Source organism: Pangasianodon hypophthalmus, chromosome 3 (assembly GCF_027358585.1).
Source record: "Pangasianodon hypophthalmus isolate fPanHyp1 chromosome 3, fPanHyp1.pri, whole genome shotgun sequence".
Lineage (NCBI taxonomy): Eukaryota > Metazoa > Chordata > Actinopteri > Siluriformes > Pangasiidae > Pangasianodon > Pangasianodon hypophthalmus.
In genome coordinates, this window is record NC_069712.1 from 32,320,045 (window position 1) to 32,337,533 (window position 17,489).

The following is a 17,489-nucleotide window of genomic DNA, read 5'->3' on the forward strand; positions in this document are numbered from 1 at the left end:
AGCAAAGATTAATAACACATGTAGTGAGTGATATTTTGAGCTTAAGCATAAGAGGATGCTGTATAGATTTTATTTATATTTGGTGAAGACACTCTTTGAGAGGAAAGCAGCACTCTGATCCTCTTCCTGTAATATCTGCAACAATTTTAGACACTTATAGCAGATTTTGTAATGTCCTCCTTAAAAAAAAACTTTTGTGCATGTGGATTTCTCTCTTCAGTTCAGACTAAGATTGAATTTTGTGTCTTTTCTGTGATGGTTTGGATGTTAGTTTGGAGACGTTGTATTTTTGAAAGTGTCAATCATCTTCACTTTGGTGGTAAAAACTAAAATAAAGCTGCTCCGTAGCAAAATTCACAAAACCCCTGATACACCAGGGACAAAACAGTCCCAAAGCTTGAATAATCCACTTCCATACACACACATACTGATGGTGTGCATGTCCAAAACATTTTTTAATAAAAATAAAAGTCCTCTTCAGACTTTCAGACTTTGTTAGCAATATATTAAGTTACATTTTTACAAACTATTAAAAACACTCCTAATAGAGGGACAGAAAAAAGAAGTAAAGAAGGGAACAGAGAGAAGATAAACGTCGTGCAGACTGACGTCCCACTCAGACCCTGGTGATTTCTTCTTAGTGTGCGAAAGACTTTGACACGAAACTTGAATTAAGGCAGCAGAAGTTTGCCTGGAAGTGGAAATGGAAGTCGAGGGATTTGTTATTCTTCGTCTCAGACGATTACAGATCCGAGACTCATTCCTGAGGTATTACCTTGTCGAGTATAGAAGATCAAGGAGGCCAATTAGGGTAATGAAGTCAGACAGAAAGTTAAAGTTTCAAATGAGTCAAGGTCACGGCTTTAAACAGAGGTGCTGAGACACACCTTGTATTTTTAAAGCTTATGCTATAGCTGTATAAAGTCAAACTTTTTAGATTATATTTATTATATACAGAAAGAAAAATGCCAACTTTTGAAGTACTATTTATATTTTTATTCTACATATACAGCATTTGACCATTTTTGGTGCTTGTGGCAAAAAAAGAACATATGTTAAACCCAAAACACTAGACTTATTCACCTTCATTTTGACCTAAGGGAGTGCAAACTTTTGCACTTGACTCTGTATTGTGCAGTAAGTGTTAGTTTGAGTAGTGCTTGCAGTCTATTAATTGGAGTGGAGGTTTAAGAAGCTCTGCTGTAATTTATTCCTTTGATTGGCATGTCGTTTGCTCAATCTCGGCCACAAGTGTAATTTGCAGATTGCTTTTCCTCAGCAGCCGTTATTCCTCCTGACTGTTCGCCTTACTGAAAGAGGAAATGGTGCCAAACACGCTTTCACTTTCACCAGCACACGGGAGCCGTTACACTATACATCTCATTATATCTTTTAATCAAAGTACTTTATGAGTCGACTACCAGACTGTTAATCCATGTGCTCGATCCACACTCAGATAAATGTGCTTCTACAGTAACACTGCCAGGAAGATCATCCATCATCATCATCCAAACGCAGGAAATCTGAAAATACAACACTGCTGCTGTTGTTTTTCTACCAATCAGAAATAGCTATCGAGTAGTCTCTGGAAAACAGCAAGATCAGCTATAAGTAAGGATGAGAATTTGCAAGGAATTTCAGAGGGAGGAAAGGGAGGAAGGATGTTCAGAAGTTGCGAAAGAAGTTCAAAATGATGGAACAAAGTTTTAAAAAAAAGGAGGCGAGGAAGTTCTGAAGGTAGGAACAGTGAAGGAAGGATGCTTGGAAGAAGGATGGAGGAAAATACAGACCTACTGAGCAATAAATATCTATTAGGTTGTTTCTGGACTAATAGTTGAGCTATAATGAAGGAATGATGGTTGGATAAATGGAAGTTTAGAAAGAAGTTTAGAGGGAGAAATGTAAGGAAGGACCTTTGGAAGGATGGAAAGAAGATCAGAATGAAGAAAGGAAGTGAAAAAGGAAGTAGGAAAGCTCTGAATGAAAGAAGAGTGTTCAGAATGAGGAAGTTCTCAATGAAGGAAGGTCGTTTTTAAAGGAAGTCATGATCCAGAGGAAAAGAAAAATGTTTGAAGGGAAGGAAGGGAATTCAGAGAGGAAGGAAAGAAGTAGGGAAATTCTAAGGAAATTATGAAGGATGGAAGGATGTTCTGAAGAAATAATGAGGAAAATATATAATACAGGAGAGACGTTTAAAAGATTGTCACATGGGTTGGAAGGAAGGAAGGAAGGAAGGAAGGAAGGAAGTAGGGATGTTGTATGAAGGACATGAGGACATTTGGAAGAAGGAAGGAGGAAAATTCAGACCTATTGAGCAATAAATACCTATTGGGTTGTTTCTGGACTAATAGTTCCACTATAAGGAAGGAAGTTTAAATAAGAGAAAGTTTAGAAGGGAATTCAGAGGGAGGAATGGAAGGAGGGGTCTTTGGAGGGACGGAGAGAAGTTCAGAAAGAAGGAAGGAAGTGAAAAAGGAAGTGAGGAAGCTCTGAACGAAGGAAGAGTGTTCAGAAAGAGGAAGTTCTAGAGGAAAGAAGAATGGAACTGATGGTTTAGAGAGAGAAAGAAAAGGTTTGAAAGAAAGGAAAGGAATTTTCAGGAGGAAGGAATTACTAAAGAAATGATGAAGGACAGAAGGAGGAAAAGGAAGAAGGTTAAGGATAAGGAAATGATTAAGGTCGGAAGGAAGTGGTGACTTTCTAAGGACACTCGTCATTGATTATTTTGCTATAACAGCATGTCTAGAAATGTTTTTATTCCTTACTTACTGAACTCCATTTAAGGCGACTTACTTCACTAATAATTCCTATGTTTGTATTTAAACCTCTAAAAGTGTTTCGTTGCTGTAATGTCCATCCCTGTTTTGGACAAGAGTTAATCAGGAGCACTAGTAAATGCTAATTGCTAAGAATTTGTATCTCTTGTCCGGATGACACACAGTAGACAAGAATATTAGAGCTCACTTGTTTTACTCAGCAGCTCTTCCTCAGCCATTTTGGGTCGGAGTGTGAAACACGAAGTCTCAAACAGCTGCAGATTGTTATGTGACCCTGACTTGGAAAGTAAGGGATTAATTTTATTTAGAAACTCTTGAAGAGGGGAAGGTGAAGGTTTTCCCACTCCTATCCCTAAAATAACAGCCGTGGCCCACACACATGCCTCTGCTGTCGTACGAACAACTGTCTCTCTGCGCTGTGGTGTAACAGACCTCTAATCACTCGGAGCAAGTTTAGATTTTTTCTAGAATGCAATCTTAAACACAAAATGGAAGGAGCGTTTAGAAGGAGAATGTCAAGAGGAAGAAGAAAGGAAAGAGATCTGGTCAGAAGGTGTTGATTAATTTTCTGTAACAGCAGCTCTGACAGCAGTGTAGCTGCAAGTCACAGGTTTATATTAATGCACTCGTTCTTATACGTTATTGTTTCTATAGTAACAGTTTACACAGGGACGCACCACTTAAACAGCTTTTTTAAAAAGTGGATAATTGTTGGTATGGTGAAGTTTTCTGTAAGGAGATGTTTAAGTGACATTTATGGAAGGAGTCTCCAGTGTCAGCACTTTGTTACAGTCCCAGGAAAAGCTGTAACTTTCTGTTTTCAGGACGGAGGAGTTTACGCTTTGCAGTTTCTCAGTAACATGACACTGTGTGGGTTTTTGGTCTGTTTAACTTTAAAAGAAAGAAAAAAAATAGAGGCTGGTGAGAGAACGGCTGTTTATAGCTGCTGTAGCATCAGTGAAAACAGGAACTTGTTTTGTCAAAGTTGCACAACATTAAATGTATCTATAAATGGATCAAAAGTACAGTGTTGTTTTGGAATTAGTATAAAATTATAATAGTTGGAAAATGGTTGTGGTAAACACTTTTCAGACGTGCTGTTATAGGAAAATTCAGTCAACAGTGAGAGTAACAACAACAACTAAAATGACTGTTGTTGATGATTTTTCTATAACAGCATGACTAGAGTGTTTTATTGCTTACTTAACTACCCAAAGGGCTCGAATGCATTTTAATCTGCTCAGCCTTGTGGCTGCAGTCCAATCCTGAAGCAGCAAACACTGGACATTTGGAGTAAGTGGGAAATTATGTAACTTAGATTTTTCTCCAAACCATTCTTTCAACAAGCAAGAAAGACGTGTGTATGTCAGGTGCTACAATACATTTAGCATAATCTGAGAGCAAAGATTCATTTTTATCCCCCTCTCCTGTTTATGCTGAATGTGAATGCTGTAATATGTAGAGGAAGTTGTGTAGGCATGTGGATATTAAAAGCTCTCCAGACTGAAAAGGTGTCGTCACCTCTCCTTCTGTTGCTTTACTAACTACAGCACAAAGCTAGGATTATTACACACATGATGCATTATTCCCAAATGATCCATTCACACTGCATTATATCATCAACTCAGAAATATACTGGAATCAGTGGGTTTAAGGCGAGACACTGCAGGTTAAAAACAACATTTATCCAATGATTTTTGCATTTGCATAAATAAATATGAATTTATTACAAAAAAATATAAAAAATACCGATATAAAAATACTAAGAATATCAGCAATCTACTGGCTATGATTGATTTGGAGATCTTTTTAAACCTACAACACCCCCACCAAACAAATTACCCTGTTTACCTGCAGTGTCTCTTGAGAAACTGTGCTCGATAAATGTTTAATGTTAACATATTTACTCTCAATGTTTTATGAGGTCTGTCGTGACTAAACAAGGTCACAACCAAAGTATCAGAATTTTTACTCATTCTTTCCTCTGACCCCTCCTCAACTTTTCCTTACTTCTTTCTTGTCCTTCTGTGCACCTCTGAACATTTTAAATATAAATGTTTAAACATACTTAATGCACTCGCCTGACTCGCAGTCGCTTCAGTGCACACTCGGTGAATGCACTTTGACATATCAGATTGCCTTGGATTCAATTAGAAGTAAATGCACATATACAGTAAGCAACACTTCTTTCTCCAGACATGACAAGATTTCTATTTTTGTTTTGTCTTGTGTTCCAAAAGAATTCTGATTTGTCCAAATGCTTTTATACACACATCTCTGTCCTTCTTCTTAGCAGAGGAGATCTGTATGAGGTCTACAAACAGAGAGATCGGTTGTGGTGCCGTTCACTGCTTATTGTTCTCTGTGTAACTGTTGTTTCTGCTGCTTTCACTGCTGGCTTCTCTCTTACCTTCATTATTGTTATTCTGAGAGCTGGTTGTGAAACCTAGTGTGGCGCATATGTCCAGAGACAATTAATATTTTCAAACCGATTGTACGGACAGGAATGTTTAAAATCTTTGCTATGGTGAAATATGTGGCCCAGTGGCTTAGTGGATAGCACTGTTGCCTCACACCTCTAGGGTTGGGGTTTTGATTCCTGTCCTGTCCTGTCCTGTCCTGTGTGTGTGTGTGTGTGTGTGTGTGTGTGTGTGTGTGTGTGCGCGCGGAGTTTGCATGTTCTCCCCGTACTTCTGTGGTTTCCTCTGGGTATTCTGGTGGCACCCTGATGGACTGGCACCGTGTCCAGGGTGTCCCCTGCCTTGTGCCCCGGGTTCCCTGGGATGGGTTCCAGGCTCCCCACGACCCCTTGTAGGATAAGCAGTACAGAAAATGGATGGATGGATAGATATGTACAAAGTCAAAAGACATTATATGTATAAATTTGAAGTAGATATATGCACTGCAAATATATTAAATACCAAAAACAAAAGTGTCTGAATAATACAGCTAAAAATATTTGGTGAAATTATACCATAAAGCTTCAAAATCCTCCAGGATGTAAGACTATTTCTTTTTTTTTTTTTTAACCGAACAGTAATCTACTACAACTGGGACATTAGCAGTAAAGTCATGTTTATCAGCAGTGAAATTAATAATAGTTATGCTACAGTTGCACAAAGGTGCCCAGGCAAGCCCTGGAGGTTTATTTTCTTTATCTGGTGTCAGGAGAGGGAAGAAAGAGGGAGAGCTTGATTCTCCAGGTGTTTGTCGTTATCGTGTGAAACAGACATGCAGACGGGGGTCGATTTCTCTGGAGTCCTGGCTTCCTCGAGGGACTCGGTGTAGATTTCACAGGTTAGAGATACAGTAGCACATCTGTCAACTATCTCTTCCCTCGCCTCATTAGCTCCCCGGCAGGACAGTTTGAGGTGATAACTGGCCTCCAGCCATGGGAAACGGGAAAGGAATGAAGAAAGGAAGGAAGTTCAGATGTAAAAAAGGAAGGCTTCTTTATGCATGTACATCCATCAACATTCTCTTCTTCTCCAATGAGCATTTTATTCCCTTTCCACTTTAGCAGCCAGGATTTGAGATGAACAGTCATCTCCAACTATGGCACACTCTGACTGGACTTGCCTTGGACACAGGTTTTTCTGTCTTGGGTTTTGTGGCACTTTGGATGTGGCAGTTCCCTTAAAAGAGTCCTGATATTGCATGTTACTGTATGTATAGATGGGTGATGAATTAAATATTGAGTTTAATTCCTCAGGCCTGGGTGTTAAGCGGTGGATTCAGGGCAGTCATCTCCTAAATGTACTTATATTTGCTCATGAATAATTATTTAACCACCACTTTGTCTTCCATATTTGTTTTTCTCCCAGTTTGCGACCTGTTCGGTCAGGAGGTGGAAGCTCGGTTGTGAGCGAAAAGATGCCAGTGGCAGCAATTTACTTTTACAGCGATACACTTGGGTGAGGTTGCACACTCATCCATATCTCCTCTTTGGAGTACATATCCTCTCACGCCTGCAGGTCTATCGTCATGTTGTAGGTTAGTGGGCAGGTACGAAGCCCTCGTGTGGAGATTCTCCGGAGCTGAGTGTTGTGTTTGTGTGGATCTTGACTCTGAGCCTAAAGATAGTAATGGTGGGCAGAGTTAGCGTGCAATTAACGCTGGCACGAAGACAAAAAAGAGCAGAGGAGTATTCGCTCCTAATGCCGCAGAAACAATGCCTCATCACTGTCTTACACAACACTGCTGGCATGGAGAGAAACGCAATCTGCATTCAACACACAAAGAAGTAAATACACTGCTATTAATGCCAAAAAAGGTTAAAGGAGTAGTTCAGCTGAAGATACAATGCACACAGAGTTTTAGTTTTGATTTAGGAATGCAAGTTGTGCAGTGCCAAACTGGTGTCTTCTCTCACTAATGCGCTCAGGGACAACACAGTTTGTCTCTTGTGGACGTGTAGAAGCTGCTTCACCCTTAGAGCCCTTTAGAACTCTTAAGGGAGCTTCAGTTGTTCCTCTGGGCAAACTGTTAAATGCTTGAATCCTACAAGAATGTCCCATCATAAAGGATTCCAAGTAAAACCATTTTAGAAGGGTAAGAACCCTTAATTATCAAATGAACCCTTAGAGAACCCTTTTTCTAAAGGTGTGTTACAGTGTGTGTCTCTCGTGGGCATGGCCTGTCTGGCTTTTATGACTGATATGAGACAATAGTAGCAGTATAAATTATATGTACCCTGATCTAAAATTTATGCACACCACTGTGTTACTCTTGTTTTCATTTTTTATATGGTAGTTAAACCTAGGAAAATGTAACACTGTGTTTTTATTTCAATTTTTAGAAAAGCAAATACAGTTGAAAAAGAAGGAAACATGGGAAAGAACTGAAAGTTGTGAGGAATTTACTGGAGCCAGTCGTTTGCCTCATTTGCATAAAACCGAGAAAATCTCAGTTCAGACTTGTTTTGTGGTTTTCCAGCATTTTCATCCTGATGCTCTACTTCCTTTTGCTGCTGTAGATGCTCCCACATGGAAGCCCTAAAAACGTGCACTTCCCAAAACCACTTTATGGCCAAGTCTCACCCTCGTTTCAGTGGATAATCTCACCTCTGACGTAGTCATAAAGACTGTCCTGTGGTTCATCCCAGGACCCTTATTCACAGTTTGTTCACACTGAACATCCTTTCAGCACACTGAGTGTCTTTACTCTTCTGCACGTGTACACTGCAATGATTATAATCCACTATCCGGTAGGGCTGCAGGACTCGAGTCTGGTCTCGAGATGTTTTCTGAATTGACTTGGAATTGTGTCAGATTTATTGACATTTGTACTTGGACTTGTCTTTCTCTCTCTGAATATGGTCTTGGTGTCAATCAAGAGTTTGTGAAAATAATGTTTGTGTTGTCTTTGCTTTTGACAAACACACAGTTTGACAAGAAGTAATTCTTTCTTCTAGAAAACTTAACTGTTGGCACAATGCACAAATGAAGAAAACTAGCTGAAGTAAAGGCTTGGCCTCGAAAAGAATGAGATCGTTTTCAGTCTTGATCTTGAGTCAGTCTCACTTTCATTTGGACTCGACCACGACTCGGGCTCGACCCCCGTAAAACTCGGACTTGACTCGATCTCAGACTTGACAACAGTGGTGTTGACTACAGCCCTACCTCCGGTGTCACCCAGAAGAGGATGGGTTCGCTTTTGAGTCTGGTTTTCTCATCAAGGAGCTTTCCTTTCCTTTTCCTTTCCTTCCACTGTTGCCTCTGGCGTGTTCATTAAGGATCTAAATCTACATCCGGATTTCTGTGAAGCTGTGTTGTGACAGTGTCTATTATTAAAAGCACTATACAAATAAAATTGAAATGAACTGAACATGCTTCCTTCACACATGGTGTATAATTAGCTTGTCAGTGATTGACATGATTGTCTGCATTTGGGATGAGGGGAAATTTGTGTAAATGTCATGTTTTTGGCCAAACAGTTGCGCTATGGCAAAGTGTTATCCACTGGAAGGTTGTGCTCTTTTGGGCCTCTTGATCCATTAACACTTCACTTCTGTGGGCTTCAGCTGTGTTCTGCTTCAAAGATGAATACACATACTGTTTTTCTCTTCATTTTGTCCTTTTGTGATAAGTGACTGTGAAGTAACTGTACAACACAGAGTGTTGATGTTGTAGCTGCACAGCTGCTTTTGCCTCCGTCTCTCTCAGGGACTATCTCTCTGTCTCTCTCCGTCTCTCTCTGTCTCTCTCTCTCTGAGACGTCGAGGCCACTGACTTATCGACTCATCTATTTTTAGACACATTAGGCGTTTGATGTCTGAGGCCTTTTGATATCTAAATCTGCTCGGCGGTCAGAGAGGGAGATGGATTCGCTGGCCAATTAGCCCTGCAGTCAATGCAGAGAAATGGAGGCATGCTGGGATACATGTGTGTGTGTGTGCATGTGTGTGTGTGTGTGTGTGTGTGTGTGAGGAAGAGACTGAGAGACAGAGACAGTGAGTGAATACTATGACTGTATGGCTTGTTATCTGTCTGTGAAGGTACAGTAAGGTCACTAACCCCTCGTGCCAGTGACATTTAAAGGGTCAATTAATTATTCAACACAATCCACAGATGAATCACTACCTAGTATCAGTCACACACACACACACACACACACACACACACACACACACACACTTCCCAATTCTACAAACGCGAATCCCAGAATCAACAGAGAAAAACTGATGCTGGTGTATTCATTCAGGTATTGAGAAATTCAGCAATCGAGAAAAAAAAAGGAAAGGAAAATTCTAGAAATTCTGAAAGTGTTCCCTCAGAAAATGAAACAAATATTATACAGGATAAACAAACAAACAAACAAACAAATAAATAAATTTTCAGTCTATCAGTTGTACTGGAGCAGTTTATCTGAAAGAGAAATCGGAGATAAAAAGGGGTTCTGATGATATTTGAGTCTGATTTAAGAAAAAATAATAAAAAGAAACCAGGTAGCTTTCAAAATACACACGGTCATAAACACAGTACTACACTAGAGCTTTACATCTTTCCTCCCTTACAGTGGACTTTTAGAGATGATTGAAGGTACATAAATGTAGGTCAAATTCATTTTTAGAGTAAAGTTTTAATGGTACACTACATGCACCTAACTCGGTACACACTAAAGCTACAGAAGGTGAGTTCTTGATGGTGCCATGTTAGTGACAAGGTAAGGTTCAGTTTAGTGCCTTTTTCCTTAAAAGTGCATAGTAGCTACTGGAGAGCTTAGGCATGTTATTAAATCACTACTGCAGGGTTTATTATTATTATTATTATTATTATTATTATTATTATTATTATTATTATTATTTGGGTTTATTTTCTAACCAAAAATGTAATTCACACCTGTAGAGTTGAATTAACTCATAGGGATTAAATTAGTCTTTAGTTTTTAATAAGGTGAACAGAATGAGGAGGTCATACACTTATAGACAATAATGTAAACAGTATAAACAAATCAACACCTCAGATACAGACTAATGTACAAAAATAAAGAAGTAATTCTAGTTTTTTTTCCCCCAATTGGATAGACATGTTTTTTCTTCTTCAGAATAATACACACATTTCCCAAAACTGCACAAATCCAGTATCATATAACCAACAGAGAAACACAACATTATAGGATTTTAGCAAAATGAAGTTGGTGTGTTTTTAAAGAAATTCAGCAACTGAGAAAAAAACAAAAAACAAAAATGCAGGAGTATTGAAGAATTAAATTTAAAAAATAAAAATAATAATTACTTAAATCCTAAAGCGCATAATGAAATTTTAAGCCAAAACGCCTCATCCGGAGCGCAGACTGCACTAAAGATTTCTTCTTGTTTGTGTTGTTTAACGCTTTCTTACGTCACGCGCACCGTTTCCCGCACGTGCCGCGCATTATCCTGATTCACGCCGCGCGACGCTCGAGCGTCACCTCGTTCTATCCCGTGCGCGGAAGTTTCCAGAAACGGCGCGACAGAGCGCAGCGCGCTCGTGCTCACCCGCCGGTGCGCAACCGCTCAACCGGCTGCGCTGTTGGTGCGCTGTTGGTGCGCGCATGCGCCTGTGGTTGTTTCCTCCAGCGCGCGGAGTCGCCTGAGCTCAGAGAGGGAGCGGACTGCGCCTGTATGTTGCTGGTGTTTTTTTTTTTTTTTTAAAGTGCAACACTCAGAAGACACAGGGAAGAGCGCGCGGGGCGTTACCATGAGCACGAGCCTCACCGTCCCGGCGCTCCACGCCGCACGCGACCATGTCCGCTTGACGCGCGAGCAGCGCGAAACGGTCCTCCGCTGAAGCGCGAGCAGCAGCGATGCCCGGCGGAAAGAGAGGGCTCGTGGCGCCGCAGAACACTTTCTTGGAGAACATCGTCCGGCGCTCGAGCGGTGAGAAGCGCGTTTAATTGTTTATTTATTTATTTTTTATTAAGAATCACTTGGTGCAGAACCTGTAAACAACAACAAGTTCTCCAGATCTTAATGGTTGCGCGCGCATACTTGATTTTATTCCCTTGTATCTTATGAATGGGTTCTGTTTTCTTTTTTTTTTTTTTTAAATAAGTAAAAGACTTTTACTAAGTTATTAAATGCAACGTTACAGTGATAGCTGAATGCTAATGAGGATTTGACTCGGGTGGCATCTGCCTCACAGGATATAAGCTATATGCCACCCCAACTTTTTGTGTGGTTTGAGCAGATGTGATGAATCATGCCTGGCTTATCCAGACTTAAATCATTGCAGTGTTGTTGGGATTTTAATCAAAATCTTTCAGGTTTAATGAACTATAGAGTAATGCCAGTGCATTAATGTCATTATTAGGGATGCATCAATACTGAGTACGAGTGCATGTGTTTTGGTGCTCGTCGATACTGGTACTGATACTGAAATAAGTGACATAGCCTTTGCAGACAGGAACGACACATAACCTTATATTTAGCTCTGTTTATGTTCCTGTGCTGCTAGCAGTGAACTCTGAGAGGTGTGAGAGGTGTTATGGTGTGTAACAGTATCTTGAATAGTGTAGTCATTAAAATAACTGAATTGCACCTGCGAATAAAGTGTCGATGCTGGCGAGTGAGAGCAAAGGAAGTGCGAGTGTCTCAGTGCTTAGTGCTCGCAGAAATGAAGTGCTCTCACAGGCACGCTCACTTGACTGCTCCACACTCACGAATGCCACTGTACGGTCATTTTAATGATCACTCTCACTGATACTGCTATGAGCGCTCGGGTCAGCAGCCGTCACACTCCCTGTTAAACACACCGTGTGTTTTATCAGGTTGATTATATTGTAGGAAGATGCTGAGGTTTGCAGTATGCTTGACATGATTGGCATCATTAATCGTGAAATGCTTCCAGATGCATCTCTGTCATTTCGTGATCAGTAATGATAGTGATTTCGTCACGTGGTATCATGTGGTACCGGACATATAAGCGCTTTATAAGCTCTTTGTGGACCATGGCTTAAGCACTCGGATGAAGCCAAGAAGATGTCGAGAAAATCAGCCTGAATGTGATTGGTTAATTCTGAGCACAAGCACATTATTAAAGCTCCATTATTAAAGGGTGTGCACACTTGTGCACCCAGGTTATTGTATGTTTTTTTTTTCTTTTTCTTTTTTCCCCTAAAACATTTCTAATCGTTCTCACTTGAATTCTGTTGGGTGCCATGTCATGTTAAAGGTAGAAAAAGATCTGACATGATTGATCTTGGTTTCTTTTCTTTTTTACATCACAAAAACCTATGATTTTAACAGGGGTGTGTAGACTTTTTATATCCACTGTATATCCTGCCACACAGTGGTCAGCATCAAAGTACAGCTAATGAATGAACAGAAACATTAGCAAGTGCTGCGTCCAAATCAACATGATGTTACTGAAGGCGGTGAGATTTACAGAAACATTTAGTATTTCTGAGTTTAAGATCAGGGCACTAAAGCAGCTTATAGTCCTGTATCTCTGGGCTTCGGTCTGGTTTGTTGATTTGGAAGCTGCGTTTATCCAAATACAGGTGTATAGCTTAAGGATTAAGTGCCCAACAGTTTCTCCCAATCAGTGCTGGGATCTGAACGTGTTGGCGTTATATTCTGCATGCTAAACGTCGTGCTAGATCAAGCTTCCCAATTATATAAGCTATTGTTACGTCACATAGTGTACAACAGAACGCCTTTGGTAAAGTGTTTGCTTTTATACTCTGTATATAGCAATTCTGACGAACCACAGATTCAACCAAGAAAGTTGGCTAAATAATTAACATGACGTGCTCCAAACCGAGCGCGAACTCCTAGCCAGCAGCTCACTCGCAAAAAATGATGTTGGACTAGCATTACATTACTTTATGGCTTTAGCCTATAGTTCTCATTCTTAGTTATTAGATTATCTCCACCACTTACCACACTTCCTCAGTTCCTCTTTCTTCCTGTTTGCTCTTTCTTTTCTGGCTTCCAGAGAGATGTTTTGAAAAGTGTGACATTTCAAATTAAACTTGAGCAAGTCCCATATGCTAGTGAGATGAGATGTAGTCCCTTTAGGCGGGTTTCTGGTAAAGCGTTGTTGTTTATCCGTGAGAGGTTTTGGGGGAGCTTTGCAATTAGAGATTTGACATTTTCATGGACTTAGTGTCAACCTTCAGGGGCGTCCTCAAAACTCAAGGCCACAGCAACTGTCTGCCTACCCTGTCTTTTAGCTGTACCTCTGCTTTTTTATTGTACAAAATCATGAATTACTCATACAGTGATAAATTAATTGAGCATTGTGGAAGCTTCTGCTGTGTAACAATAAAAACGGGGCTATATGGTGAGCCGTGTTTGCATTACAGCTGTAAAACATTTTGGCTTGACAATATAGTCTGTGCCAAATGAGATGGCTGCTTCAGAGTTCATAATGGAGGACGTAGACTTCAGAGATATTAGGGCACGGTTAAGCTCACTTCAGAATACAGGACAGCCTTGATTTCTCCTTTTTGTTTTAGGGCTTTTAAAACAGTGTAATGAATGGTTTTGGTAAATTCACACTAACCACTTGACTAAAGAACATTTTATAGTGCTTCTCTCTTCTTCTCTCTCTGAAAATTCATTCAGTGCATTTTTAACATTTCTGACCAGACCAATTCAAAAACAAGTCAAAAGGATCACTAGTTAAACATGACAGACTTATTGCGTTTGTATCAGATGTAAGGAGCTACAAAAATAAAAACGTGAAGAACCACATGTCCACATATGGCAAAGAAACAAATTAGCAATTCAAAGCGTGCATCTCTTATCTTGAGCTTTCACTTCGTTGTAAAACGACTGTAATCTCGTGTTTGGAACAACAAGACACCCTTGGACACCAACCTTTAAACAAAAATTACATGCATTTGTTGTGTATAGACTTCAGCTAAAACGTTTTTCTTTTCCATCTGGAAGGGTACATTTGCATATTTGGTAAAAGCTAAATGGGGTCTGCTACACATGTTCAAAATGTCATCTGGACTTGTTCAGAACACCTTAACAAACAGAAATCACAACAGCAAATTAGAAAACTAATCTTCAGTCAGGACCTTAATGTTCAGTCAGTTAATGATGGTGTGTTTTTCTGACTTGCTGTTGCATTTCTAAGTTTGCTTTTGCTTATTCTGACTTGCTGTTGCATTTTAGGATTTGCTTTTGTGTTTTCTGATTTGCTGTTGCATTTTCTGAATGTGATGTTGCGTTTTTGGTTTGTTAATGTGTTTTGCACGTGCAGGCCACTATAACATCTGGTGTCCATTGCCGTTGTGAATTGGCCTGCTCTAACACACCTTCTGAACCTGCTCCTGAAAACCTAGACACAAACAGGTGAATCAGGTGTGTTAGAGCAGAAACATCACCTACGCCAAACTGGCTGTACAGGACCATAACCCAGAACAGATTGCTTGCCAGATGACATGCATGTGATGTATTATTTTTTAAATTTTGACCACTGGGCACTCTTGGCCTTTGGCATTTGGTGCTGACTGTATGTCATTTTCATAAAGGTAACAGGGAGAGCAGAGCAGCTCAGACATCTCTGTTCTTCAGCAACTCCTGGGGGATCGGTAGACACTTAAGCTCAGCTGGGTGATGTGATTCTTTCCAGTGTATCCTTGTTTAACCCCATCGTCTCCTCCCAGTGAGTCATTTCTACTAAAGCTCCAGTGGGCGGAGGCATCCAGATGGCACACACCTTAGCCAGCTCTTCTCAGTGCTCCTGGCTCTCTCAGGGATTGAGTTTTCCCTCCTGTTTTTCTCCTGTTTTTCCTCAGAGACAAGTTTTCTGCTGGGGAACGCTCAGATTGTCGACTGGCCCGTGGTCTACAGTAATGACGGCTTCTGCAAGCTGTCGGGATACCACAGAGCAGAGGTCATGCAGAAGAGCAGCACATGCAGGTGAGAGTGTGTGTTCAGGTCTGTGTGTGTGAACCTAATTGTAAAGGTTATTTAGCCTCCTTATTTAGCGCCAGTCAATCGCAGAACACCATTCACACACTCATTCACACCTTGGGCAGTTTAGCGTGTTACACAGCGTATTACAAAGTGCTGACACTGGAGACTCCTTCCATAAATGAAAAATAAATGTCTCCTCACAACTTTGTTAAATAATAAAAATTTTGTTAAATAACAACACGATTTGAATTCATTAAGCTTATGTGGAGCGTGCTCACATTGGAGTTAGAGTTAATTAACACCTTCCGACCAATCAGAATCCAGAATTCAACAGCACTGTGGTGTAACTTGAAAATAATCAGCTTCTAGCCTTTAAAAGCAACTTGACCTTGTATGCTTATATATACACATACACATATGTATAACATTTCATTTTACATGATTTAATTTCAGGGGGGTTTAATTCCGGAGTTTGCGTGTTCTCCCTGTGCTTTTGGGGTTTCCTCCAGGTACTCTGAATTCTTCTCCCAGTCCAAAGACATGCATTGTAGGCTGATTGGCATTTCCAAATTGTCCGTATTGTGTGAATAGGTGTGTGAGTGTGTGCGGGATTGTGCTCTGTGATGGGTTGGCACCCCGTCCAGGGTGTCCCCCGCCTCGTGCCACGAGTCCTGTGGCTCCCCCGTGAACCTGTGTAGGATATGCACTACAGAAAATGGATGGATGGATGGTTGATTTAATTCTATATACATACAGAGAGGTGACAAATGAAAGAAAAAAACTGTTACTGCAGTGATGTGGGTCCACTTAAGGTGAAGTGTGAACACAAAACACTCAAACCACAGTGGCTAGTCAAGCCCCAGAGGAAAAAATTATTTGTGTTAATAGAAACCGTGAAAGAGTGTAGCATTTGAGTTTGGTGTGTTTGTTGTACTCTAGCAGCAGAGACCTCCTTGGAGGCCAAGATATAGCTCTGAGCCTGAGGGCAGACGTCCTCGGGGGAATCTGTTGTAGCGAACAGAGAAAGAATCATTTCTCCATGGTAACGCACGTTTTGATTTTTCCTCTTCTCCTCTTTTGCTGAGCAACACTTTCCTTCCTCCTGTGATGAACGAGTTGCCAGTGCTTGGGCGTGGCTCTGCCCCAGGGGGCATGTGCTCTTGTTTATACTTTTTGTCTCTGTCCCATGTGCTCGGCGTGTTGATGTTTTGGTGCTGAGCTCCGTTCACCAGCGTTCCCAGGGTGGTGGTGCTAATATAGGAAGCCTGATCTCACAGTAGGATAAAGGAAAAAATCAGCAGGATAATAATATGCACACAAATTCCCAAAATCTAGCTGATCATTCTAGACATCCTTTACACGCCTGAATCTTCATATCAGGGGTTGCACTCAGTTTTTCCTAGGTGACTATTATTTAAAAAAAAAAGTAGTTGACTAGTCATGTTTCCATAGTTAAAGCCAAAACCAATTCAGGAAATTCCAATCTGTAGGCAATCTGGAAAACAATGTGTTAAACCACTTCAGTGCTTACTGTTTATAGACTACACTGTTAACACTGAAAATAAAAAAATCAGTGCAATAATTGTGCAAAATAATAAATCTGTGTATCATATTACATTATTTAAGGATCTACCAGTTTGTAAAATGTGGATGACATGCAGCCCAACTGAAATCACTGACACTGGAACTGCGTGTGCACAGCATGGAAGCTCATGTCAGAGCCCTCCTTATAGCTCAGTGACCAGCCTTCCGTGGATGGAGGATGCGGCATCTGCACCAGTGTCTGGCAGGTTTTTCCACCATGTTTTGGATCGGGCTTCTTTCAGTTTGTATGCGCAGCTGATCCGAGTCTACGCTAGCTGATTGTATAATAACGTGCAACCCTCGGCATCGAATGCACTCTTTCTCACAGCACTGGTCGCAACAGAAATTCACTCTGCTACACTGCACAGATTTTATTTACATTTTATTTAGCTTTAAACTACAGCCAGCATAACTGCAGGAGGTATTCCTTTGGCAGGACGCCTCTACACTACATATGAATATCATATTAAAATGCTAACATTCCATTAAAGCAAACTTTAAAAAAAAAAAAAGTGTGGTTGAGATTGTGAGTGTCTATCATGAGAATTACGTGACCCCACAAAACCCCTAGTTTGGGAGTTAGTTCTGCTCTGTTACATTTCCCCCTTTAAACTTTAAGAGGCGGAGCCTAGCAGCCCAAGACTGCTGCATCCCCCATGGCAAAGTGTAGTTCATGTTTGTAGATGACAGTGTGTCCTAATCCACATCAGTACGTGTGTGTAACATCAGTGAAGAACTGGATGTAGGTTTGAGGTTAAGTATTTACAGGAAAT

The 17,489-nt window shown here is 40.5% G+C and overlaps 1 protein-coding gene across 2 annotated transcripts in view; it reads left to right on the plus strand.

Annotated features, from left to right (window-relative positions):
• Positions 1-10,612: 10,612 nt before the first annotated feature.
• Positions 10,613-17,489, plus strand: part of kcnh5b (potassium voltage-gated channel, subfamily H (eag-related), member 5b) — a 44,269-nt gene continuing 37,392 nt past the window's right edge. For both annotated transcript variants that reach the window (XM_034302607.2, XM_034302608.2), the window contains exons 1-2: positions 10,613-11,136; positions 15,012-15,135. In XM_034302607.2, the coding sequence (XP_034158498.2) occupies positions 11,064-11,136; positions 15,012-15,135 (197 nt within the window). In that variant the 5' untranslated portion in view covers positions 10,613-11,063. The remainder of the gene's footprint in view (positions 11,137-15,011; positions 15,136-17,489) is intronic.